The sequence below is a fragment of the Orcinus orca genome, chromosome 6 (assembly GCF_937001465.1).
Source record: "Orcinus orca chromosome 6, mOrcOrc1.1, whole genome shotgun sequence".
Classification (NCBI taxonomy): Eukaryota; Metazoa; Chordata; class Mammalia; order Artiodactyla; family Delphinidae; genus Orcinus; species Orcinus orca.
Genome location: NC_064564.1, coordinates 113,578,110 through 113,605,360, shown reverse-complemented (window position 1 = coordinate 113,605,360; position 27,251 = coordinate 113,578,110). Strand labels below are relative to the sequence as shown.

The 27,251-nt window shown below is 50.6% G+C and overlaps 2 protein-coding genes across 7 annotated transcripts in view; one reads left to right on the top strand and one right to left on the bottom strand.

The window, feature by feature from the left end:
* Positions 1-102: 102 nt before the first annotated feature.
* TBC1D13 (TBC1 domain family member 13) lies at positions 103-15,992 on the bottom strand. 3 transcript variants are annotated; one of them, XM_033427036.2, is made up of 12 exons: positions 15,404-15,992; positions 14,217-14,290; positions 12,559-12,599; positions 11,895-11,956; positions 11,641-11,740; positions 10,691-10,773; positions 8,764-8,920; positions 5,675-5,885; positions 5,000-5,163; positions 3,905-4,065; positions 3,653-3,710; positions 103-2,739 (listed from the first exon to the last, which is right to left on the bottom strand). In XM_033427036.2, the coding sequence occupies exons 1-12, from the start codon at positions 15,424-15,426 to the stop codon at positions 2,674-2,676; spliced, it is 1,200 nt and encodes a 399-aa protein (XP_033282927.1). In that variant the 5' UTR covers positions 15,427-15,992; the 3' UTR covers positions 103-2,673. The 3 variants fall into 3 exon arrangements, with proteins under 3 accessions (XP_033282927.1, XP_012388282.2, XP_012388283.1); XM_012532828.3 differs by having other exon boundaries at positions 8,764-8,923; positions 15,404-15,979; XM_012532829.3 differs by lacking the exon at positions 12,559-12,599 and having other exon boundaries at positions 8,764-8,923; positions 15,404-15,942.
* Positions 15,993-23,732: 7,740 nt separating this feature from the next.
* Positions 23,733-27,251, top strand: part of ZER1 (zyg-11 related cell cycle regulator) — a 32,209-nt gene continuing 28,690 nt past the window's right edge. For all 4 annotated transcript variants that reach the window (XM_033427037.2, XM_049711727.1, XM_004269131.3 and 1 more), the window contains exon 1: positions 23,733-23,887. The gene's annotated coding sequence lies outside the window, so the exon portion shown is untranslated. The remainder of the gene's footprint in view (positions 23,888-27,251) is intronic.

Here is a 27,251-nt window from a genome sequence, read left to right as displayed (position 1 = left end):
CTTTTCCTTTGACCATTCTAAGAGCTTCCTGACTCCATCTTTGCTCATTTTTCCTGCTCAGAGGTCCTGAAGGTTTCAGCCCCTCACAGAACCAATGCCCACTGCAAAGAACACATGATTTATTAAAGACAACTTGTCATCAACAGCACTGATTCAAAGAACGAAACAGATGAAAAAACAAAAGCAGACTAACATTCTGACCCTTGGAATGAGACCTGCTGAATTCATACAGCCCATTCTCTAAGCGTCCAAAGTCCTGGGGGCAGCTTCCCAAGCAGGAAGCCTCGGGGTCTCTAGCTCTCTGGGGACCTCCCTTGAGAGTCTGGGGAGGGAGAAGGGCAGGTCCTCCCATTGGCAAGCTCAGTCTAACCTGGACATGGTCCCTGTGCTCTTTTGACCTTCATCACAAGGTCAAGGAGAGGGCACTGGACCCAGGTCTGCCACTGAGGCAAATGAGACGCAGTGATTCTAGTATGGTCCCAGGAGGGAAGGTAGAGGGACAGGTAAGAGGCAATGCATCAGGTGTCCTGGGCAGTGTCTGCTGGGACCCAGGCTGTGGCCCAAGCGACAGGCTGTGAAGGGATCAAGTTGTGACTGAACCACCAGCTGACAAGTTCTGGGAAGAGGGTGAGCCAGGCTGCTGGGAAGCAGCGTTTCTACCCCATGCCGGTGTCTTGGAGGCCGGCAAGGATACCAACTCTCTTGTCTCCCTTAGACCCAGTTCTATTACAGAGCTCAGGGCCCTCCCAGGCAGGACCTGCTGGAAAACCAGGAAGGTCCCAGAGGCAGGCGGAGAGGATGTTGACTGACCTTGGAAGGTCAGGAAGACCATGACTCCAGCTGGTTTCCACCATTGGAGTCCTACCCTTCATCCCCAAATCAAGCACTTGCCAATCTGCAATAAATAACCAGGAGTCTGAATAAATAGTAAAAATCTCCCAAATACTGTGCTGGGAGAGGAGGAGGAAAAAGGCAAGTGCATGGAGTCCTAGAAGCATCCAATGGACAGCCTGGAAAGGCACCTCCTTGGGAAAACTGTCCCTGGCCCATAGCCACAAGTCCTGGCTGTCAGGCTAAGGAAGTTTCCGGGGGGCCTGAGGGTCCCTGCTGGCCAGTCTGGGGAGATGAAGAGGACCCGTGCTACGTGCTACGTTACCCAGCCTTCCAGATGCAAACCAGCTGCCTCCTCACAAAAGGAGGGAGGGCCTTGGTCGGAATAGGCCCACTAGTCCCACAGCCCAGCCTGGGAGGAGCCGGCTGCTCCTACTCAGTAGGCATGGGCCCCACATCCTGGAAGCAGCCCGGCAGGTGACCGGAGAAGAGCCTGCACCTCCTTCAGCTCCCCTGCCTGAGGGAGACATGGCTCTCCTGGCCCTGACAGGACCCAGGCCTTTGAGCTTGGCCACACCTGGCCCAGAGAGACTCCCTTTGATCCCACCGCCCTTTATGGGACTCGCCTGCCCTGGGCCGGCACCTGGAAGCCATGGGAACGACTACACCTTAGAAGCACCTGGATCCCAACCTTAATGTCCTTTTTCTTTTGGGAGAGAAGGACCTTTGGGGGAACCTCTGGAAGACCCAGCTCTCCCTCTCCTCCCCCCTCCCTCCCTGGGCAGGTGGGTAAGGCTCAAAGCTTCATGGGCTATTAATTCTCAGCAACTCTGGGTTTCCAAGAATCCTGCGGTGGGGCAAGGGTTCAGGGCCCTCGAGTGAGGCACTGTGAACTGGGGGCCCTGGGAGCCTAGACCTGGGAAATGGGAACAGGCTGCGAAGGTCAAGGCTGACCTCCAGGAGCCTGGCTCAGCCAGACTCTTCATTCTGTCTCCAGGGTTCTTGGGCATAGCGAGGAGGGTGGGGGAGAGGCTGGGGATAAGGCAACCCAAAGAGAGGGGAGAGAGCGAGCCAACGGAGAGAGGGGCGGACAGAGTGAGAGCCACACACCCTCAGTGAAAGAGGTGGAAGGAGAGAGAGGGAGACGGAGGCAGAGACAGACAAGAAGCAAAGACCAAGAGGGAGTCACCTCCCTCCATACACATGAAAACACACACAGACGAAAGAGAAGCACACAGGAGGGGGATTAGAAGACATACACAGCAACCCACAACTACACACACACACACACACACACACACACACACACACACACACACACACACACAAACACTCTGTGGGAAAGAGACAGAGGGTGAGACCTGGGCCTGGCAGCCTCTTAGCTCCTTCACGGTGTCACCTTCCCTGTGGAGAAGGCCAAGCACCAACCTCCAGAAGTGGTTTCTGGCTCATTTGCCAAGCACCTCCCTGACCAGTGCCCAGAAGACAGAGCAGGAAAAGAGAAGCAGAGCAGAGGCAGGGAGGGGCCCCTGCCTGCCCGCAGGGCCCACATCTGCCCCAGCCCCAGGACACCACCTCACAAACTCCTGCCCTGCTCAGCAGCCTGGGTCAAGGGTCCAGGGTTGAAGGGGTGGAGTGGGGGGAGGAGCCAGGGCTTGGTGGTTGGGAAGAGCAGGGCCCAGCCGGCCCCCGGTGGGAGCGACCAGGGTGAGAGGCCTGGAGTGGGCTGATCCTGCAGCGGCCCCGCTGGCTGGGACCCCACGGCCTCCTGCACGTCCCAGAAGCTAGGCCACAGGGGTCGGCGGTGGCTTCTCTCCCAAACCTGGGCCTCTTGCTGCCAGGCTACTGGGAGTCTTGGAGTTCCTTGGCTTTCTGTAGGATCTGGCAGACGTCTGTGATGGGGTAATCCTGGGCAGGGGAAAGGCCAACAGTATGCTTGAGAATTCAGCTCACCCTTCACCACCTCTGCTGCCCCCAGCCCTCTCCAGTAGACCTGTCACCATGCTGGACCCCAGGCCTAAGGGATAGGGAGCACAGGGTAGGCCCAGTCTGCCCAAACCTTGCATGGAGCTATACTACACCCACTGCAGCAGTTAACTTAACCAACCCAACTAGTCACCACCCAAAAGGTCTCACAGCCCCTTCCCTAGGACAAGGACCACCTGCTTCACCTCTCCTCACTCCTGCCATCGAACCCTGACCTCCACTGACAATGAGCCTGGAATAGGGCCGGACACTGTCCATGTACTAGCTCACTGGGTCACCTCAACAGCCCAATGAGGGCTTACTGTGAATCTGCCCGTTTTACAGATCTAGTCAATGAAGTTATTGAAAACCAACCCCAGGCCAGGCGTTGGCAAAGAAATTATGGCCTAGAGAGGTTGCCACTTAGCTTAGGTCACATGACTAGCACGGGAGAACAAAGATGTGAACCCCAAATCGTCTGACTCTCAAGCCCATGTTCTTAACCACTAAGGCCCACGCTTTCCTTCCCCCGGTCTGAGCACGATTACCAACGGGCATTATAACCACATACTGGGTAATAAGTCGCAGCCTTGAGTGAATGACTTGGCTTCTCTGAACCAGCTTGGTTCAGAGAAGCCAAGTCATTCACTCAAGCCCACACCACACTCAAGGTCAGTGGCAAAGCCAGATTTAACCCAGATCCAAACACAGACCTGCCTCAGGGTCTGGACTCTTAAGCCCTGCTACCCTCTCCTGATCCTGACGCAGCCTATCACAGCAGCTGGCATGGGGCGGCCGCCTGCTAAGTGTCTGTCTCATGGCTGAAGACTGAGCCTGCCCCTCCAAACTCCATTACCTGCAGGAGCCGCATGTTTACCGTAAAGTCCCCTTCCAGCAAGTGCTCGCGGATCAGTCTAAGAAAAACAAGCAACAAAAGCGCTGGGCCCCTGGGCCACTCTGAGTGCAGGCCCGCCGGGCCCCTTCCCGCTCCTGCCGCCCCACCGCACCCGCAGCAAGTTTGGTTTGATGCTCGCCTGAGAATCCCAGAAGCTCTCACCAGCCTCTCAAGAGCAGGCCCTGCCCGCCCCCTGCTCGCGGCCACACTCACATGAGCATGGCGCAGCAGACCAGAAGGAGGAAATCAAAGCGGCTGTTGTCGGCAAACAGGGAGTCCCAGATCCGGATGACATCAGGCAGCAAGAACTCCTGGGACAGCAGCAGCGTCAGCCAGCGGAAGGCGAAGAACTGGGGCTTGATATTCTGCTCTTGCTGGGGAGACAGAGGTGCAGGGTGGGTGCAAGAATCCGTGTTGGCTGGTTGCCACGGAACACCATGCAACCTATTAGACGTGAATTCATATAAGCAGCAGGCCAGGCGTAAGCGCCAGGCACGCTGGGGCGGGGATGGCACGGAGCTGCCTAGGGAGCCTCGCTCAGTGCAAGGCGCAGCTCCTGCTTGCTGCCAGCCAACGCCGTCAGATCGTCTGATGTTTTTCTGAGAGAAGCCAGATACCCAAACTTTTATATCAGCTCCTTAGATTAATAAATACACTACACAGATTATAACTTTGGATTTATAGACAGAGAAACCACTATTGGGCACTCATTACGTGTCTGGCCTTGTGCTTAACATGGTAAATATCTCACTTATTTACTCCATACGGCAGCCCTGCAAGGCAATTATTCCCAATGGAGATGAGCCCTCTGGTCAGCCACAGCGAATACTATTGACCGAAAAAGCGTGTTACAAAACAGCAAGATGTGATTCCATATTTGCTTAAAAAGATATGTTTATATATATATATCTTCTTGTTCATGAAACTTGTTTTGTTTATAAGTAAATGTCCTTTTTACTGAACTGTTTCCTGAAATAAACATGGAATGCCACTCCACTAATTTTTAAAAATGAAGTTCATACTTCCTTTCTTAGGGGACTAACAGCACACCGTAAAGGCCCCGCACCGCGCCTGGCACACGGGGCACCGCATCCACCTCCCCCACCCCCAGCCCGCTAGGCTCCCACCACCTGCTGCCCAGGTCCCCCGGCCCCGCCTCGGCACCCGGCTCAGCACTCCCTGGCGGCAGCAGCCAGTCCAAGCCCCAGGCTCCAGCCAGTCCTCACCCTGGGCCTGGGCTGCTCAGGAGCCTGCCGTCCTCTGCCCCTTTCTGTCTGCCCTGGCCCGTGTGGCGCTGGGGGTCCTCACCAGTTTCAGGTAGAGCTCCACGTCCTTATCCTTCAGGGTGGAGTACACCTTTTCCATCTTGTAGGTGATGCCACACTGTGAGTCGTCAAGGCTCTTGATGAAGTTGTCCCGGATCTCAGCCATGAGGTTGGTGAAGCAGAAAAAGGTGTCCGCCTCAGCGTGCTCTGGGAGAGATGGGCAGGGTGAGGGCAGCCGTGAGAGAACAGGCACCCTCCCGTGTCCCACCCCACCGCTCAGCTACGCGAGACCCCCCTCCCCTCTGAGCCTCACCAAGTCACCCCACCTTGGTCAGGCTGCGCCCCTCCTCTGTCCGTGGCCACTCTCCACCCCCGACTAAGGACATCACTTCTTTCTTCTCACACCTGACAATGCTGTACACCAGCTCAGCGACTGATTACATACTCTTCTGCTGACATTTTTTCATATCGTGACTTACTTAAATCTTTTCTATCGTTCAGCTTCCTGTATATACAGCTCATCTCCTCTACCAGAAATTCAGTTACAGATAGCAAGAGGTCAGTAAACATCTAACATTCTAGAAAGTTCAAGCCAGAAAAGATCTGAGATGATCCAGGCCAACCCGCTTATCCGACAGAAAATGAAGGCCCAAAAGAGGGAAGTGAGCTGCACAGCTAGATACAATAAAGCCCATTAGCCTGGAGCCCGTTTATCTACCCTTCCACTCGCTGTTGGGGTCAGTGGCAAAGGTGTAGTACAGGGGCCCCACGATCTCATTCATGCCCTGCACGTAAGCGATGCCAGGGTTGAGCTTGGCGTAGATGAACAGAATCCGCTCCACCACCTCCCAGTGGGCCTCACAGCCGTTGGGCAGCACCTGATACTCGTTCACGGATGAGGGCGCCGCGTTCTTGTGCGGGGAACTCATCTGGGGGAGAAGAGGAGCAGCCCGTTAAGGTGGGTGGCACTACCGACAGTATGTTCTCACCGGATATGTTCACCCACGAGCCGAAACCTAACTTCCATCTCATGGGCAACCCAGGGCACAGAGGAACGCGTCCAACACCACCGGGAACAAGCGGACAAATCCAGAATGTGCGACACTCTACCAGCCAGCTGGGCTGCAATCTCATTTATGGTGATACAGGTCAGATGGTGCTTACCTCTGAGGGAAGGCGTACTGACTAGGAAGGGGCATGAGGGAACCTTCTGGATGATGGGAACGCTCCGTGTCTTGATCTGGTTGGCAGTTACACGGGTGTATACATAAGAAAAAGTCCATCTAGTTGTATACCTAAGATTTGTGCATTTATTGTAAGTTATACTTCAATTAAAAAAAAACTTTAAAAAAATATAAAAATATATCAAAAACAGACAACTGGTTAAGACTCTTCAAAAAAGTCAAATGTTGAGGAAGGGGGAGTGGAGGCGTGCTCCAGATGAAGAGACTAAAGAAACGTAACATCCTAATGCAACGCATAAACACTGAAGAGGTGCTGGTCTGGATTTAAAACCACCAAAATATTCTTAGTACGACTGAGGACACCCGATCCTGGACTGGATGTGAGGTCTTATTACGGATTATGGTTAATCTCCGTAGATGAGACAATGGTAAAGAGGATGTCCTCATTCTCACGGGATGCCTGCTGAAGTACTTGGAGGTAAAGGGTCAGGACGTCTGTCTATATATGACACACACACAAACATGGCCAAAGGTCAACAACTGTTGAATTTAGGTGGAAAGCATATAGGTGTGCATTGTACTCTTCCTTCAACTTTTCTGAATGTTTCAAAATTTTCATAAGAAAAAGTTGGGAGATGAATGAAGAGATGATCCCTGCTGAAAACTCATGCAATAGAGCCGAGGTCCCCAACATCAGGATCCCCTGGGAGCTTCGTAAAGGTTCAGGTGCCTGGGGTTAACTGTATGAGAGCCACAGGCACGCCCACGCAGGGACAGAGTATGAAGCTGTCCGGGAAGCCCAGGGTCCTGGAAACAGGAAACTCCCTTTTCCACTATATATACACGTGTATACACATATACATATGCGTGTACGTGTGCACACACACAGACACACACATCACTAATGTTTACCCAGAGCTCCACAAGCCTTCCTGTTTAATGCCCTGAACGGCCTAGAATACTCTCTCAACATCATTTTCAAGATGAGGAAACTGAGGCTCAGAAATGTTAGGCCACTCATCAGACGTCTCGCACTAAAGTGAGCCCAGACCAGCTCACTCTAGAACCCGAGGCCCAGGCCTCAGAGAGTGCCCACTGCTTTCCAAGAATCTGCACAGCCATGACCTCATTTCACCCTCTGGGCAATTCAAAAGCCAGACAGGGCGGAAATGATCACACCCAGTTTACAGAAGAGGCGGAGGCCCAGGAAGGTGAGTCTGGTGTTAGTTGCCCAGGATCAAACAGTCCGCTTAAACTCAAAACTGCCCAGCCACTGGTCCAGAGGTTTAGCAATGGAGCTTGCGGTCCGGTTCTCTATCACCAGGACCAGGTCCAAACCTAAAATCAGTTCTCAGCCACCAATTACTGTAGTAAAATGCATGACAGAAGCCGGGTCCCCATCTAGCCAGGCAGCTAGAACAGCAGCCAAGCAGCAGGGCCACCAACCCAGCCACGGGGCCACTTAGCCAAGCACGTGGCACCTCCTGACACACCCAGCTGTCGTGAGCACGTGGAACCCGGGGATCAGCCAGAACGGCCCCGTCACCCCTGTGGTGGAAAACGGCTGCTCTCCTGGAAACACAAAGCCCTGACCGGTCACTCCACTTGGGGGAAACGAGCTTAGCTTGTTGGAGGTTACAGAGGATTTTTCCATTGTTGGAAGACAGCGAAAAACTGTGAGGAACAAGTCAAAGCTCCAGGTGCCAAAGCAGTAGGTGTGAATTGAGGAACAAGACAACATACTTGTTTAGCTACAAGCAGCTTCTCAGAACCACAGGAACTTGCTAGAAGACCGAGGTTCAAGCACTCGGCATCACCCGGCCAGCACAAGACCTACCGTTCTTTTCTCCTAGGTCTCTCACACCCCTCCCCACTCCACCCCAGCCCCCACCCCCACCCCCACCCCCCCGTTGCCTGGACGCCTCAGCTGCCTCCCAGGCGGCCTCTCCACCTCCATTCCTGCCCCCGCCAGTCAAATCTTGTGTAAAGGCAGACTTAAATCACATCCCTGCTCTTAGAATGGTGCAGGAGTCCCCAGCCCCCAGGATAAAGGCCCCGCTGGCCTCACCACCACTCATCTCTCCAGCATCCTCCAGCAGCCCTCCCCCCCCCAACCCACCCCCCCGACCCCGCCCTGCCCCACCTCATGCTGGACTCCCTTCCTTGAACACACCCAGCTCTCTCCGGCCTGAGGACGTCCACACATGCCATCCTCTCCACCTGGAAGTCTCTTTCCTCTTCATCCTTGGAGCCTCAGCTTAAATGTCACTTCCTCAGGGAAGTCTTCCCTGATGCCCAGACCAGGTCGGCTCCCCCCATCACTGTTCCCACCGCACCTTCTCATCACACTGGTAGTTACTTTTCCAAGCGCCGTCTACACCACAGACCAGAAGTGTGGCTCCTTCACTGCACAGCAGGGCCCTCCCCCACACCCATTACACCAGCCTTTGATGCCTGACTTTCAGAGAGAGCCTGGAGGGGGACCGGGCAGGACCAAGGCTGCTTTGGGTAACTCTCGGGGCAGACGGTCAGGGGTCTGATGGCCCGTGGCCACAAGTCCAAGAGAAGCAGGAAGGAAAAGGCCATCACGGGGCGTCCCTGGGGCTTCCAGGTTGCCTCTCACATTTGTGACCCCGCTCCGGTTCCGGGCCACCGTCTGGGATTTCAGTGTCGTCTGTTCCACCCGCTTACGAAGGGTCTCGAACTCATTCTGCGGATCCAGGATGAGGAGGCAGGGGTACTCGGTGGCCCTCTGGAAGAAGGATATGTCTGGGCACAGCCTTCTGTCAAGACAGAACAGGAGAGGACTGTTACTCAGCGTGGAATTTTTAGGCATCCCACCAGCACCCTGCTGCCAGATGCCCCAGCATCCCCAAAGCCTCTTGTATGTGTGTGTGTGTTTTTTAATTAATAACATTTTATTTCAAAAGCAATACAGTCATGGTATATGTCTACATACCCATATAGCTTACGTGTATTTGCAAATAGACACACACACACGCATATGTATTTTTAAGTGTCCTTAGGGTCTTAACTCTTCTCTTAAAACAAACGTCTTTCCATGTCAACAATATCTCATATGTACAAACGTATCAACTGCATTGTGGCTTAAAATGGTAAAAGAGGTTTCGTTAAGTTACACATTATACAACAGAATGTTACACAGCTGACATAGGAGATGCTCAAGACAGAGCAAGAGAAAAAAGCAAGTTGGAGACAGGCTCTAGATCGCGATCAAGTTTTTAAAATATATGTACTGCAGTACACGCACATTTTCCAAAGATCTTATACAGAGCACACTGCCAACTTGCCCTCTATAAACACTGAACAATGTGCTACAATCACTACCAGGGTAAGGACCTGTTTCCCCAGAACTGGGTTCAAGATGTGGTTCCTGACTTAAATGGGGCTATTAAACACCTGGTGAGCAGAGGCTCCAGACTGAGAAGGAAGGAGGCAAGAGCCTGTTCTGCCCCCTGGCTGAGCAGCCCAGGGTTGGGGTCCCACTGAGGGCACAATGCGCACAGGAGAGGAGCAGCCCCAGGTGGCGAGGGGCTGCAAACACAAACGGCGAAGGCAGAACTGAAAGCAGGCGGGCAGACTCAGAACCCAAGCTCTGAGCACTGGGTCCACTGCAGACAGGCCTGCCGGCTCCTCACCCAGCCCTGTGGAAGAGTCACCCGCTGCCAGACTCGCCCACCCAACAGGACAGCACAGCCAGCGTCTCCACACTTCTCTACCAGGAGGAACGGCATGCACATGCACACAGCGTAGTTCACAGTTTAAAAAAAACACACTTCTGACCCTGTCGCTCCTGTGCTTAAAACCTCTGCGCGCCTGCCCCACATCCCTGGGATGGAGTGATGGTCCGACCCCCGCTTGCCTCCAGTGTGGCCGCAGGCACACGGGCCTTCGCACTGCTCCTCAGACAGCCAAGCTCTGCAGGCTCGCAGGGCCTCCCACAGCAGCTCCTTGCCCAGCACCACAGGGCCCTCCCCTCCCCTCCCTCCTGCCCCAAGGTGCCCGCTCCTCCCATCTCAGCTGCCGCCTCAGGCGAGGCTTCCCGACCTCAGGGTGCCCTGAAGCACCCTGAACTCTGCCTTCAGAGCATTCTCCACAAACTTTAGTGACACGGATCTGTTTTGTTGAACATCCGTCTTCCCGTCCTCCCTGCCAGCTTCTAGGTTCCTTAAGGAGAGGGGCCATGTCTGTCTATTCCGCGTTCAACGCCCAGCCTGCCATTGAGCCTGCCATGTAGCGGGGCCTCAATATTTGCTGAAGGAAGGAAGAGATGAATCCACAGACGCCAGGGCTACAACTGAAACTAAGGCAGGGAGAGAGGAGAGCCGGGCACTCAGGGCACTCACCGCACCGCCAGCCCCACCCCAGGCCTGCTACCACTAGGGCCTGGACGCAGCTACCAGGACAACTCACCAGCAGTTCCTCAAACACGCCCCTGCGGGCCTGGGCTGGGAAGGGACAGGGCAGAAGAACTGGAAATCCCACAGAAGCCCCAGGGGCCGGCTCCCAGCGCCCAGCGCCCTGCTCACCGGACATCTTTGTCGATCTGCAGCAGCACCTCGTTGTCCTTGAAGTACGTGTTCCATCGGCTGTCGGGGTTAGGGTTGAGTGGCTGTCAGGGAAAATGAGCTGCTCTGTCCTCGGCCGGCTAGAAGCCCAGGGACAGATACCAGTCTGGGGGCCTGAGCAGTGCCTCCGAACCAGCATTCCCAGCAGAGACGCAGCTGTTGCTGAGACAGCCTGTGAGCTAGCTGGGGGGCAGCACAGGCCTCGTGCAGCCTCCCAAAGCACGATCACACTCCACACCCGGAAGCCGAGCCCCGTAGTCCGCTCTGAGTACTTCCCTGCGCAGCAAGGACTCTGTCTTTCCTGTCTGTAGCTCTAGAATGCTGCATGTAACAGGTGCTCACTAAACGCTTGCCTGCTGAATGAATGAATATTGTATCATTAGGTCTCTTCGAATCTAACTCATTACTACTTTGAGTTGCCAATTCCAGTCCTTGGAGGATCGGCCTGGGTCCAATCCATCTCCACTTCCCGACTGCAAAGCACCAGGGAGGAGCTCGGTATTTGTGGCTGGAACGAGGCTTCCTCCAGGCCACACAAAGGCAGTTTATCCTCCCGCCGGCCCTGCTCTGACTCCCTTCAACTATAATATCACAGAACCTTCCTCGAGGAAGGGGACTGAGGAGGAAAGGAGACAATGCACGTGGAGGACCTGGCTCAGCGCTGCACACACACGCTCCTGTGATCCCAGTCATTGCTTACAGTCCCGACTGGGCCCAGAGCCTGCGGAGAACAGGGAGAGACAACAGCCTTCAGGGGCTGAGGAGCTAAATGCAGAAATGAGGTACTGGGAGGGCCAGAGGGGACCAAGAGCAGCTGCACCTGGCCTCTGGCATGAGGGACCTAGTCCATTCCAAAGCCCACACCTCTCCCCACTCTGCAGCCTCGGTCCCCACTGCGGACCCCTACTCACATGGTCCTCAAAGGTCACATCCTCCCTGGATACACCCATGTTGGCCTTGGCGATGCCAGGCTGGATGATCATTTCCCTCAGGAACTGAGAATACAGCTCCCTGTAGGAGAGAAGAGGAGAGAGGGATGATCCCCAAAGGTCTCACCCAGGGAGCCCGGAGCGCAGCAGCAGCAACAGGAAGTGGGCCGGGCTCACACCACCTGCTCTGTCTGATACAAAGGGCCTCCCATCACCCGCCTTTGTCAGGGTCTCACCTCTGCTTGGCCAGGATGGAGGTCCAAGACGCTCTCTCCAAGGGGAGGTAGTTCAAGAGAATCTGCAGAGAGAGAGAAGAGCAAAGCTCTGGTGACCCCCCCAGCCCAACCCTGGAAGTAGATGGAGGCTAAGAGGCCTCAAAGAAAACGTCTGATAAACCCCGGAGACAGCAAGATGGGCTAAATAAAACCCAGGAACACAGGCATGGGCTGGGGGCAGCCTCCCCTTTTCTCCCCACTGGCTTCCCCCACCTTCATCCTGAACCAGCCCTTTCTACTGCATTTCCTCACACAGACTCTTCCAAACGATGATAAAACTCTGTGCTCAAAGGGGTTGGAAACCAGGACACCGGGGTTCTGCTCCCACCTCAGCGAAAGGCGTTAGGCGAAGCGCAGCCTTTTTTTGTCCCAATAAGCATCACTACCACTGAGCTGTCTGGACCAGGAAGCAGAGGGCTTCACTGGCATTACAAAGTGTTCCATCCCCAAGGGGATCCTGGAGGGGACGCCAAGAGAAACAGAAAACACAGAACTTCCCAGAAGAGCTTCCTGGGACAAGCAAGGAAAGACAGAGAACAGGAAGAAGGGGCCAGGGGTGGGGGCAGCCCATGCAGGAACCCAGGGACTCTCAGCAGAGCAGAAGCTCCAACCCAGGCACACCCACCTTCCAGCAGAGGCACCGCAGTCCGCCCTCACAGGGGATGCCTGTGGACATAGCAGGCAAAGGTCACGCCCCCGCAGAGTCCCAGAACCCCCCAGTCCTCCACCTTGGAGCCAGTCGGCAGGGAATGGAGTGGGCAAGAAGTACTTCTTCAAGGATGGTTTTCTGCCAGAAAGATCACTAGACTAGATGCTAATCCTGTGTGTACTCTCTCTCCATGGCCCGTCTGGAATGTTCTTTTGAGGATAACACCTTCTCACCCTTGATATTTCTTCCTCAGAGCAGCCTTTACCAACCACCATCTCTTCCCAAACAAAGTCAGGTCCCTTGACATAAACAATAATAACTCCATCGCTTCTCCTTCACAACATCCACCACAAATGGGATCGTATAATGTAATTTGTATATTTATTTAACATCTTTAACCCCTACTACTGGGTAAGCCCCAGAAAGACGAGGACCAAATTTGTCTTACAGTCCCAGTACCTAGCCCAGGGCATGGCCCACAACAGGTAGTCCATAAGTATCTGTGGAATATAAACAAAGCTATGAATGCTAAGTGTTTGGGGCTTTACGGACATTAATTCACTTAATCCTCATTACAGCCCTAGTAAGTAGGGAAGATCAGCATTATTGTCCCCATCTTACAGATAAAGAAACGCATCTGTAAAGATAGAGAAATCAAGGACTCACACATAGGTCTGTCTGACTCTAGAGCCCAACTCAGCAGGCTGCATTCCCTGGGGCCTGGCAGATTCTTCAGCTCAGCACAGATGCCAAAACCCCTCAAGATCCTCAGGGTCATGTTATAAAGCAGAAACTAACACACCACTGTAAAGCAATTATACTCCAATAAAGATATTTTTAAAAATAATTAAAAAAAAAGATCTTCAGGGCCTAAATATCACTCCTGAACAGAAAGACAAACTTCTCCTGAAATACTGTCATGAACCTCGCTAAAGCAACTGTTGCTACCGTCTCCCCAGTACAGTGAACAGGAGCTACCCACCTCAGAATCTGCATGGGGATGAAGGGGGCAACTCAAGCATTACTTGCTGACAAAGTTACAAGGGCAGAGCAGTCACAAGAAGCTACCCAGAACACCTTCGGGTATTTTTAAAGACAAGCAAAAGCCTCTGTGTTGAGAAGTTAAGAGGCCACGGAGGGCAAAGTCAAAAGCTGTTGGGGTTCAGCTCCTTAAAGTGAGTGTCTCAAGGCTGGAATCTTACCATTAACCAAAGTTCACTGTTGCCTGAGTTGGCTTTGATCCTAAGCCAGGGATAGAACCAGGAACCACTCTGTAGCTAACCAAATTCTACAAGACAGGAAGCTTGCTGAGGAATGAGGAAAGACCTGACCTCTGCTCACGAAGTCTCCCCTCTGCCCTCCAGTTACTCTCAGGAAGCAATGAGCATCATTTATAGGCCCATAAGCACCCTGTCTAAGGCCTACAGGCATGCTAATTGTGGCCGCCACTGCTCCAGGAACCCCCTCCAAGCTCAGGGTAGTCACTGGTTGTTCAGCTCCACAGAAGCTGGAGATGGCCCCAAAAGGCAGGCTGGCCCCCAGACCCGGCCAGGTGTGGCCTTGGGCACCCTCCCCTCCATCTTAGTCACAACGCTGCTCTAGGAAAACCCTGAAAACGGAGAGTTGCCTCTTACCGCTAAAACTGAGTTCCTGAAGCTTTTCCAAGGCAATCGTGGGCTCCTTCAGGACATCCTGGAAATCTGCAATCCTAGAAGGAGGGAGGGGGAGGCAAATGGAGGACAACCAAACCCCAAGATGACAGGCTTAGCGACCACTCCTAAAGCCCACAGCTCCCTTACACCACCAGTCTCCAACCTGTTCCTCCCTCCCCTTCGGGACATACAGATGTGCAAAGCTCAAGCAAAACCTGGCCAGAGGCAGCTTTGGAGAACTAGAGATCACTTTTTCCTCTAAGCCCAGAAACGTACAGATATTCTTGTCTAGAGGTTCTCAAATGAGCACATGAAATTAGACACATTCTAATATTTAGTGAGCTGGCATTTATAGGACACTTCCTGCTGGCCAGGCCCAACACACTGCTGCTATCTGAACTCAAAAAACCCTAGGAATCAGGAGTAATTTGATCTGTAGACAGGGACCTGTGTAATCAGCATTCCAAGCTCAAATGTATAACCATTAGAAGACCTCTGGGCCTGCCCGCAGGCAAGGACAAAAGGTTTAAAAAACAAGTCCTGCACCACGGGGGGGAAAGTGGGGGGAGGGGGATGAATTGGGTGATTGGGATTGACATATATACACTAATATATAAAACAGATAACTAATAAGAACCTGATGTACAAAAAGTAAATAAAATTATATTTAAAAAAAAACAAGTCCTGGAGGAAAACTGAAGTGAGCAAAATTAGCCAACGCTGCAGGATTTGGCCTGAGAAGAGAACAAACTGGAGAATCCAGGTTTTCTAGCATTTCTAGTAAGAAAAGGACACGTGGGACGGGGAGCATCTGGACAGACTAGGGTACTGGGGCAAAGGGTTAACAAGGGAAAAAAGGACGGGAGGTGGGGGTGAGATCGGGCATCGAGGCCCTGGAAGAGGAAGACACCAGGGGAAGGGATCCAGGGCGAGGAAGAGACAGAAAGAGAGAAAAGGGGCGACACCGAGGGGCAGGAGAGGTGTCCACGCTCCGTGCCCCCCTCAGGCCCACAGCAAAGAGGTTGTAAAGTAGGCGCCCAAAACCTTCTGCCAGGGGCAGGGCGGGGGGGTGTCTCGGTTCATGGCCGCATCCGCGCGCCCCCTCCGCAGGTCAGAAGGGGCAACCCGGCCAGGAGCGGCCTGGCTGGTCTGCCCCAATGGCCCCTTACCGGCTCTTGTGCAGACTCGACATGGTGTTGACTTCCGGATCCCCCCGCTGCCTCCGACGCCGCCAGCGCCGCCGCCCCTCAGGGACGCGGGGCGCTGGGCAAAGGCCTCCGACCGGAAACTCAGCCTCAGGCGCGCGCGTTCTGCTCCGCCTCGCCCCGTTCACGTGCCACCCCTTCTCCGCTCTGCCTTCTGGCGGCGCGGCGGGGTGGGCGGGGCAAGAGAACGCCGGGAACACGGTCCCGCCTCCGCTCCCCCACCTACGAGGCCCGCGGACCTAGAGCGCCATCGCGCAGGTGACCGCGCGGTCTATGCTCCCCAAGGCTATTCCTTGACCTTTCCTGGGCCTCAGCTTCCAACTAGGCAGTATATCTGTCACCTTGTCCTCTTCCTTACACGTTCATCACCTGCAATAAGCTATTGAGTTATCGTTTCAGGGATGTAGACCTTCCCTGCTAAACTATACAAGGCCTGCCTGCTGGTCTTTTCACTGCTGAACCCTCGACGCCTATAGCAGTGACTGCACAGAGCAGATGGTTCAATAAACATTGGATGGAAGAGCAAGACTACAGTTCAGTGTTTCCTTGACTTTTGGATTTCATGAACATGAAATTTATCATAATATCAGGACAATAGAAAAGGAAAGCCAAAATTTCAGGATCCTTCCCAAGAAAAAACAGTTGGCAGCCTCTCAGTGTTTTTTCTCTACACCTATATGTGCATATGTGCATAATTGTCCTTTTTTTTTTTTTTCAGAAGGGAAATTTTATTTTATTTATTTTATGTTTGGCTGCGTTGGGTCTTCATTGCTGCGCTCAGCCAGCTGGGCTGCTCTTTGTTGCAGTGCCCGGGCTTCTCCTTGCAGTGGCTTCTCCTTTCGTGGAGCACACGCTCTAGGTGCTCGGCATCAGTAGTTGTGGCGTGCAGGCTTCAGTAGTTGTTGCTCGCGGGCTCTAGAGCGCAGGCTCAGTAGTTGTGGCGCACGGGCTTAGTTGCTCGGCGGCATGTGGGATCTTCCCAGATTGGGGATCAAACCCTTCTCCCCTGCATTGGCAGGCAGATTTTCTTTTTTTAAATAAATTCATTTATTTATTTTTGGCTGTGTTGGGTCTTTGTTGCTGCGCACGGGCTTTTTAGCTGCGGCAAGCGGGGGCTACTCTTCATTGCAGTGCTTTCTTTTGTTGCAGAGCACAGGCTCTAGGAGCGCGGGCTTCAGTAGTTGCAGCACATAGGCTCAGTAGTTGTGGCTCACGGGCTCTGGAGTACAGGCTCAGTAGTTGTGGCACACGGGCTTAGTTGCTCCGCAGCACGTGGGATTTTCCCGGACCAGGGCTCGAACCAGTGTCCCCTGCATTGGCAGGTGGATTCTCAACCACTGCACCACCAGGGAACTCCTGTCCTTACTTTTTAAATTTCTCCACAGATCGGTGAAAAGTTTGTCACTGGACTGTATAATCTCGAAAGCCCCTCCAGCTCTCAGCTGCTGCCCACCAGGATTTCACTACTCCATGGAGCAAGCACAGGGAGACCTGTTCCTTTATTCACTCATCCCACAATTTCTGCTCCCACTATGTGCTAGGTACTGTGATAAATGTTTCATCAGAATACAAAGATTATGTTCCTTTGCATGAAATGTAAGAAATGAATAAATGTTGACTTAATTGCACAATAGGACAGGAATTTTTTCCAGGTTAAAAAAAAAAATACCACCAGCCCTTTGAAAGATTGATTAGAAAGACAGGGAAAAACACAAACAACGTGTTAAGAAAAAAAGACAGTTGGCTATCATTCGGAAAAAAATAAAGGTCTGTTCTTATCTGACATCTGACAGGAAAGTAAATTCTGAATGAATTAAAGCTCTGCAAGGGAAAAATCCTATGGGATTAGAACAAAAATATATAGAAAAATGTTTAGAATCTTGGAGAAGGAAGACATAAGGCCCAGAAGCCATGAAATATAAGACAGATATATAACTACCTAAAATTTTCAGTCTCTAAATGGTAAAGGAAAAGACAAGCATCAACAGGGGAAAATATATGTACCCTTTATGATAAAGGGTTAATCTCCCTAATGTATAGAGAGTTCTTAAATCAACAAGAAAAAGACAAACACCCCAAGAAGAAGAAGAAAAAAAAAGCATTCAGTCATTCAAGAAATGTATTGAGTGCCTACGACATGCCAGATATGTCCTAGGTATTGGGAATTTAGTAGTGAATAAAAGACAAAAATCTCTGCCTTCGAAGCACTGACATTTTAGTGAGGGGAGTTAGACATTAAATAAGGTAAATAAGTAAACTAAATGGTACATCAGATGGTGATAAATTCCGACAGGGGAAAATAAAACAGGAGTGGGCAGCGGGAGGGGCTGCAATTTTACATAGGGGGTCAGGAAAACTGCTCTGAGGTGATGTCTAAGCAAACACCTGAAGGAGGTAAGACAGCAACGCTTATAAGCAGGCACTTCAAAGAAGAAATGAGACTTCTCTCGTGGTGCAGTGGGTAAGAAGCCGCCTGCCAATGCAGGGGACACGGGTTTGAGCCCTGGTCCGGGAAGATCCCCCATGCAGCGGAGCAACTAAACCTGTGCGCCACAACTACTGAGCCTGCGCTCTAGAGCCCACGAGCCACAACTACTGAGCCTGCGTGCCACAACTACTGAAGCCTGCGTGCCTAGAGTCTGTGCTCCACGACAAGAGAAGCCACTGCAATGAGAAGCCCGCGCACCGCAACGAAGAGTAGCCCCCGCTCGTCACAACTAGAGAAAGCCCGCGTGCAGCAACGCAGACCCGCAGCCAAAAATAAATAAATAAATAAATTTATATTTTAAAAAAAGAAGAAATAAAAATGTCTCGCTAGAACCTGAAATAACAATAAATTGGACTAATACTCAGAGGAATATGAATTGAACAACCATACTGTGCCTCTTGGTCTGGGAAAAGTCATCAGTATTTATTGCACCTACCATCACTAGGTTGTAGAGAAACAAACTTCTCTCAAACAGCTTTAAAGAGAGTTAACCTGTAAAGACTTTTCACAGAGCAATTTGACAAGCACTAATAAAAATTTTTTAACTTTATATATTGAAATATTATAGGTTCTCCTCAGTGGTTTCTTTTTTATTTTTCTTCTTTTTTTTTTTTGGCTGTGCTGCGCGGCTTGCGGGATCTTAGTTCCCCAATCAAGGATTGAACTCGGGTCCTCAGCAGTGAAAGCATGGAGTCCTAACCCCTGGACCGGCAGGGAATTCCGCTGGTTTCATTTTTTTTTTTTTTTTTTTGCGGTACGCGGGCCTCTCACTGTTGTGGCCTCTCCCGTTGCGGAGCACAGACTCCGGACGCGCAGGCTCAGCGGCCATGGCGCACGGGCCCACCCACTCCGCGGCATGTGGGATCTTCCCGGACCGGGGCACGAACCCGTGTTCCCTGCATCGGGAGGCAGACTCTCAACCACTGCGCCACCAGGGAAGTCCCCTATTATTTATTTTTAATTGCTTTTCTTGATCTCGTATCCAGAAATCTTGCTAAACTCAATCATTAGTTTGAGGACTTCCCTGCCGCGGAGCAACTAAGCCTGTGCGCCACTAGTGCTGAGCCTGCGCTCTAGAGCCCGCGTGCCACAATTACTGAAGCCCGGGCGCCTAGAGCCTGTGCTCTGCAATAAAGAGAAGCCACTGCAATGAGAAGCCTGCGCACGGCAAATTTATAAAAAAACAAACAGAAAAAATGAATTCAGTTTATTCTGTATTTATTCTGTTGAAAATTCTGTTAAAATTTTTGCATCTATATTCACAAGGGATATTGGTCTATAGTTTTATATTCTTGTCATGTCTTTGTCTATCTTTGGTATCAGGGTAATGATGGCCTCATAAAATGAGTAGGAATGTCTTCCCTCCCCTTCAATTTTATGGAAGTTGTGTAGAACTGGTACTATTTGGTATATTTACCCCTTAAGTGTCTGGTAGAATTTATAAGAGATTTTTTAAAATTTTTTTAAAATTTATTTTATTGAAGTGTAGTTGATTTCTGGTGTACACCAAAGTGATTCAGTTACATATATATATATATATACATTCTTTTTCATATTCTTTTTTACAGTGACAATCTTTTTTTTTTTTTTCGGTACCTGGGCCTCTCACTGTTGTGGCCTCTCCCGTTGCGGAGCACAGGCTCCGGACGTGCAGGCTCAGCGGCCATGGCTCACGGGCTCAGCCGCTCCACGGCATGTGGGATCTTCCCAGACCGGGGCACGAACCTGTGTCCCCTGCATCGGCAGGCGGACTCTCAACCACTGTGCCACCAGGGAAGCCCTCATACTCTTTTTTTAATGTTTATTTTTTATTTAATTTTTCTTATTAGTCATCCATTTTATACACATCAGTGTATACATGTCAATCCCAATCGCCCAATTCATCCCAGCACCACCTCCACCCCCCCGCCGCTTTCCCCCCTTGGTGTCCATACATTTGTTCTCTACATCTGTGTCTCAATTTCTGCTCTTCAAACCGGTTCATCTGTACCATTTTCTAGGTTCCACATATATGCGTTAATATATGATATTTGATTTTCTTTCTGACTTACTTCACTCTGTATGACATTCTCTAGATCCATCCACATCTCTACAAATGACCCAATTTTGTTCCTTTTTATGGCTGAGTAATATTCCATTGTATATATGTACCACATCTTCTTTATCCATTCATCTGTCGATGGGCATTTAGGTTGCTTCCATGTCCTGGCTATTGTAAACAGTGCTGCAATGAACATTGGGGTGCATGTGTATTTTTGAATTATGGTTTTCTCTGGGTATATGCCCAGTAGTGGGATTGCTGGATCATATGGTAATTTTGCTTTTAGTTTTATAAGGAACCTCCAGACTGTTCTCCACAGTGGCTGTATCAATTTACATGCCCACCAACAGTGCAAGAGGGTTCCCTTTTCTCCACACCCTCTCCAGCATTTGTTGCTTGTAGATTTTCTGATGATGCCCATTCTAACTGGTTTGAGGTGATACCTCATTGTAGTTTTGATTTGCATTTCTCTAGTAATTAGTGACGTTGAACAGCTTTTCATGTGCTTCTTGGCCATCTGTATGTCTTCTTTGGAGAAATGTCTATTTAGGTCTTCTACCTAAATTTGTCAACCAAATTCCACCAATAAGAAGATTGTGCAATTACTGGAATACAATGCAACCATTCTAAAGAATTAAACAGGATTATATGATCTGACATAAAAAGTGATAAAAATATGTCCCAGAACAATTTGTATAGAATGATCCTATTTATGTTGTTAAATCCACCTTGCATCATGAGTTTACATATACATGTTTATAAATGCATTTTTAACACCTTTATTGGGATATAATTCACATACCGTTTTTTTTTTCTTTTTTTTTTTTTTTTGGTCTTCATTGCTGCATGCTGGCTTTCTCTAGTTGTGCTGAGCGGGGGCTACTCTTTGTTGTGATGCGTGGGCTTCTCATTGCAGTGGCTTCCCTTGTTGGGGAGCATGGGCTCTAGGCATGCGGGCTCAGTAGTTGTGGCTCACAGGCTCTAGAGCACAGGCTCAGTAGTTGTGGCGCACGGGCTTAGTTGCTCCACAGAATGTGGAATCTTCCCGGACCAGGGCTCAAACCTGTGTTCCCTGCATTGGCAGGCAGATTCTTAACCACTGCGACACCAGGCAAGCCCCGCATATACAATACATTTAGAGCATACATTTAAAGTGAACAATTCACTGTTTCTCAGAATATCCACAGAGCTGTACATATACAACTATCATCCATCAACCATGCAATGATCATCACCATCTAATTTTAGATCATTTTCATCACCCCAAAAAGAAACCCTGTACCCATTAGCAGTAATTCCTTTTTCCCCCACCCCCTCAGCCCTAGGCAACCACTAATCTACTTTCTGTCTCTATAGATTTGTGTATTCTGGACATAGGAATATAATCATAAATGTATCATCTTTTGTGACTGGTATCTTTCATTTACCATGTTTCCAAGTCCCATGCATATTGTAGCATGTATCACTACTTCATTCCTTTTTCTCACCAAATAATATTCCATCGTATGACTATATTATTCCATATCATATTCATTCACCAGTTGAAGGACATTTGGGTTATTTCTACTTCTTGTCTATTATGAATAATGGTGCTGTGAAAATTTTCTCTTGGGTATATACTTAGAAGTGGAATTGCAAGGTTATATGATAACTCTATGTTTAACTTTTTTGAAGAACTGCCAAACTGTTTTCCAAAGCTGCTGCACCATTTTAAGTTCCCATCAGCAACGTAGGAGGGTTCCCATTTCTCCACATCCTGGCCAATACTTGTTATTGTCTATCTCTTTGATTGTATCCATCCTAGGATATGAAGTTGTATCTCTTTGAGGTTTTGATTTACATTTTCCTGATGACTAATGATGTCGAGTATAATTTCGTGTGCTTCTTGGCCATTTGCGTATCTTCTTTGGAGAAATGTCTAGTCAGCTCTTTTGCCTATTTTACATTAGGTTACTTGTCTTTTTATTATTTAGTCATAAATTCTTTATATAGTCTGGATTACTAGTTCTTTACCAGATGTGTGATTTGCAAATATCTTCTCCCATTCTGTGAGTTGTGTTTTCACTTTCTTGATGGTGCCCTTTGAAGCACAAAAGTTTTTAATTTTTTTTTTTTTTTTTTTTTTTTTTTTTTTTTGCGGTACGCAGGCCTCTCACTGTTGTGGGCTCTCCCGTTGCGGAGCACAGGCTCCGGACACGCAGGCTCAGCGGCCATGTCTCACGGGCCCAGCCGCTCCGCGGCATGTGGGATCTTCCCGGACCGGGGCACGAACCCGTGTCCCCTGCATTGGCAGGCGGACTCTCAACCACTGCGCCACCAGGGAAGCCCAAAAGTTTTTAATTTTGATGAAATCCAGTTTGTCTATTTTTTTCTCTTGTGCTTATGCTTTTGGTGTCATACCTAAGAAACCATTGCCTAACCCTAAATCACAAAGACTTATGCCTTTATTTTCTCCTAAGAATTTTATAGTTTTAGCTCTTGCATGCATATTTTTAAACGACTAAGGGGATACTCACCAAACTGTTAAAGAGTGGTGCCCCCTGGGGAAGGGAATGAAATTGGGGTTGGGTTAGGGTTTGAATGGGACTTTTCATTTTTTCCACCCTATATTTCTGTAATGTTTAGATTTTTTATTTAAACAAGAACATCTTGTTTTGAGAATTCAAAATCAAAAGGCTTTTTAAAGGATTCAAAATTGCACAAACATGCTTACACATAGTTAAAGACTAAAAGATACTGTGCAGAACGAAAACATCCACAAAAGTGGTTATTAGGAGGGTCGTGTCAAGAAAGGGTTCGTCAAGAAAACAGCATCTAAACTGAGACCAGAAGGACGAGGATACAGATGGGAGCAAGAAAAGTGTTTAGTAGGGAAGAAATTATTTGAGCCTATGTAAGAGAAGAGGATCATTAAAAGAACCAAAATTGCTTTAAACTGTCTGAATTGGAGAATGAAAGCGTGGGGGGGGGGCAAATAAGGGAAGAGGGTGGGGAGAGAGACGGGGGACAGATCATCCTTGTCTACCATAAGGGTTATAAGCAGCGGAGTGCTGTGATCAGATTTATTGGTTTTGGAAAATTCACTGTCGAACTGTGGAGAGAATGAGGGGAGGGAGCCGGGAGTTCTGTTAGGAGGCTGTTGCAGAAATCCAAAGGAGAAATGATGGTGGACAGAGTCGGGCACTACTGGCGGAGGAGGGGAGGGGCTGGTTTGAGAGATCCTTAGGACTTGGCGATTGGAAGAGGAGCAAAGGGAAACGCAGGGGCCAAGGCCGACTCCCCATTTCCCAGGTGACAGCCGCGTTGCCTGGAGGGCGCATTAACTAGCTGGAGAAGTAGCAGCGCGTTTCGGGGGGAAGATGGTGACCGCTTTTGGACGCGTGGGTGCGAGCTACCTGCGGATAAGCCAGGGATAGATGTTCAATAGGGCGCTGGATGTAGGGGCTGGCGCTGGAGGCATGTCCGTGCTGACGAGGAAGGTGGAGTCAGTCCGCCCTTAATCATTCCCTGGACTCCGGGAAACCGCAAGGCAGAGCGGGCCCGGAAGCCGGTGTCACCGAGCGGGTCCTCCCCAGCTCCCCCAGCCCAGCGAGAGCCCGTGAGAAGCGCGCTGAGGACTGGGGTGGGGACCAACCGCTCCCTCCTCCACCCGCAGACCCAACCGGTGTCCGGGAGAAGAGCCGCCGCGGGGCTCCGGAACCTTCGGCCGCCGCCGCCCTCGTTCGCCGCGGGACCCGTCGGGGGAACCCGTTAGCTGTTGCTAAGGGGCGGCCCCGGAAGTGACGCGCCCCGGGTTTGTTGACAGCGGAGGCGGCGGCAGCTGCAGGCTGCGAGCCGTAGGAGCCGGATCGGGGGAGGGGCCGGGCCCCGGAGCCAGCACCCGGCGTCCCTCAGCCCCGCCCGCCGCCCTAAGGGCAAGGTAATGGCCACGGAGTCCCCCCGGCGCGACCCCCATCTCGCCCCCGGCTCCTGTCCGTGGGATCCCAAGCTCCACCCCTCCGACCCTCGTCTTCCGCAGACCCCGGCCCTAGCCCGACTAGATCCCATGCCTCCCCAGCATCTCCCGGGCCGCATCCTCCGCTCCTCCTCGCCGAGGAAGCATCCCGTCCGCTCCCGGGGCCAAGGGATATCTCTGCGTCCTCCCCCCTTCCCTTCTTGCCTCCGGTGCCTCACCATCGCCGCTGCAACCATTTGCAAAGGTCCATCTCGGCCAGTGGTGGGAGGACTCCCTTCTCTACCTCTGCTGCCAGGTCTGAGAAACATGCCTTTAAAAGTGAGCACCCTTCCTCCAGAAAGAAAATGACGCCCTGTCTCATGCCCCTACAAAATGGGGGATAGATGCAGGGCTGAAAGAGGCAGCCTCTGCCCCTCCTACCTGTTGGATGAGTTTAAGTTTCCCCAAAGCAGTGCTTGAAAGCTCAGGGATGACAAGGCGCGGGGAAATCCAACAGGGTGGCAAAGGGATGGGGTGGTAGCAAACCTAAGGGCCAAGGGAGCCTGATAGGTGGGTTGAAAGTGAAACTGACTGCTGGCTGCTATAGCTCTGTGGGTGGAACTTGACTTGGCTGCTTTTTGGCCCAAGGAGTCCAAGACTTCCAGTCTTTGTGCCTGTCAGCACATTTGATTTTTAAATCAGAGGGGGAATGCCTGATGCCTCCATGGAAAAATCACCCCATATGATCTTTCCTACAGAATGTTTCTCTTCAGGGTTCAAACTGGTTAGAATGAGCATTGAGGACAGCTTTGAAAAGGGTCACAGGAGAGTGTACTTAGGGCAGGAGGTGGTTGCCAGTGGTGAGGGGGTCTCTCTGTTTCAGTTCACTAGTTCATTCAGCAAATCAGAAATATATGTAAGGAGGAGAAAAATATATGTAGGGTGGAGAAAAATAGAGCAGGAAGGGCCACGGTAAGGGCCAGAGAGTGGAGTTGCCCTTTTTATAGAGGGTGGTCAGAGAAGGGCTCTAATAAGGTGATATCTGAGCAAAGACCTGAAGGGAGGGAGAGAGCAAGCCATGCAGCAAGCGCAAAGGTCCTGAGGTAGTATATCTGATGATTTTAAAAACCAGCAGGAGGACAATAGGGCTGGAGCAGAGTGAAGGAGAGGAAGAGTGGTTGACAAGGAAATCAGAGAAGAGTAGGGGCCAGATATTGGTGGGGAGGATATCAGGGGCTGTTCATGTGATGCAGGGTCACAGGGTGTCTAATGGGGCACCCTTTCAGAACTGTATTAATTTGAAGTGTCTGGTGTTCAGAGAAAATATGTTCTAGATGACAAATGGACATTGTGCTCTGGCCTGGCATTGTAAGTACCCTTCCTCCACCTTTATAATGGCCACTGATGGAATAAATTTTAAAAGGACAGTCACAGAACACTGTAGTTAAATCTGGTCATGCCACTTACTTTTTGGTTGTGAGAACTTGGGCGAGTCAAGCAGCCAAGTCAAGTACCACCCACAGAGCTATAGTAGCCAGCAGTCAGTTTCACTTTCAACTCACCTTTTCCCACCTCAACGTCCGCATCTGTAAAATAGGGTTGTTGGGCTAAATGAGAGGTCATGCACTGAAGCGCTTAGTGCATCATTTAGCCCATATTAAATCCTCAGGACATTGCAGGTATGCCGATGGCAATGACAATGGTGAGGAAATATTTGCATGTGTCTACCTCAAAGCCTTTCTTTTTAGCACCAGCTGATGATGTCACCAGCTGTTGGCTGCCTCCCTGAACTAGTAGAATTTTGGAGAACAGCGGGGGAGACAAAGTGGAAACTTGCTGTCACCCCTCAGTGGGAACAGTGGTTGCACATCACTGTCATGGTGGCTTGGTCCTGTCTTTTTCCACACCAGTGGAAGGTTATGGGGGCTTTTTTTTTTTTAAAGAGCAAGCAAATCCCTATTCTGCCATATAATATAGGCTAAATGGTGGTGTTGAAATAAATATGACATGGAGATGGGTTGGGAAGGGCAGTATATGTTGACTCTGTTTGTGTGGTTGGGTTGTGTGTGGCGGATTTGCTGGAGACTGTTGATCCTAGATGTGCCCAGCAGAGGCTGAGACTGCAGCATGCCTTATAGGGAGTGGAACAATGGTTGCTCTCTCTCCTCAACCCCTAAGCCTGGACTATGTCATCAGGCCTGGGTCATAAGCTGAGCAGGGCAGCTGGGCCAGTGGATTTGAAAACGAAAAGTCAAGCACACCAACGCTGAGAGCCAGGGTGCTGAAGCCGGTTGTTGTGGGTAAAAGTGCGGACTAGTCATCTGGGGAGCTGGGTTCAAGCCCGGCTCTGCTATGGTTCACTGTGTGAACTTGGGCAAGTCCTATCCCCTGTCTGTGCCTCAGTTTTCCTATCTCTACACTAACTGAAGGCTACTGGGAGGATGAAAGAACTCGGTGCATTCTAAAGCTCTCTACAAAGGTTAAAAACAGTTCTTGTTGTCATTAGCACCACCAGGATTCTGCGACTTATTTTGGGGCAGAAGGCTTCAGTACCTCAGCTGTTCTTGACCCCCGAAATGCGAGTTCAGAGACCCCTGTTGGATCATTTACTTTGAGACAAACATCCTATATCTGGTTCAATCCCTGAAGCTGATTTTCCAGCTTCAGAAATGAGCAGAAGGATCTCTCCAAGCATTATTCTTAGGAAATCACTCCATAATTATTGGTCACCACCTTCTTGCCATTATTTCATGGCATCTGCTCAGCAGCCCCATGTGGTAGGTTTGCAACCCATTGACAGATAAGGACCCTGATGAATATTGAGGCTGGTAAATATTGCCTGGGGACCTCATGGAGCTGAGGCTCCTTCACCCGCAACCAACCAGTCATGCACTCACTGTGTCATGGAGACCCCATGAGTCACACTAGGTCTCGTCCTCAGGAAGCTTCTAGTCCTGTGGTCAAAAAATGATATATGCCTGTAGAATAGTTACCGGTGATGCCCGATCATCTGTGCTCAGGGCCCAGGACCCTCCAGGTTGTAAGCAGGCAAAGGCTCATGCCGCAGAAGGGAGACCTGAGGCTTGGAGAAACAGTTCCTGTCCATAGCATAATGGTGGAGAGAGCCAGGCACTTACTGGGGGACTTGGGCACATTAATGCACATATTTGAACCATAGTTTCTTCATCTGGAAAACAGAATAGTATGTCCTTATAGGTTATTTGTGGCTTCAATGAAAACATGCATGGAAAGCTCAGAATTCTGGGTCTCAAACTAATGAATACATGTATACATACTGATAGGTACATATAGACCCTTGTACACGTACATAGTCTGTGGCCGGTCACGT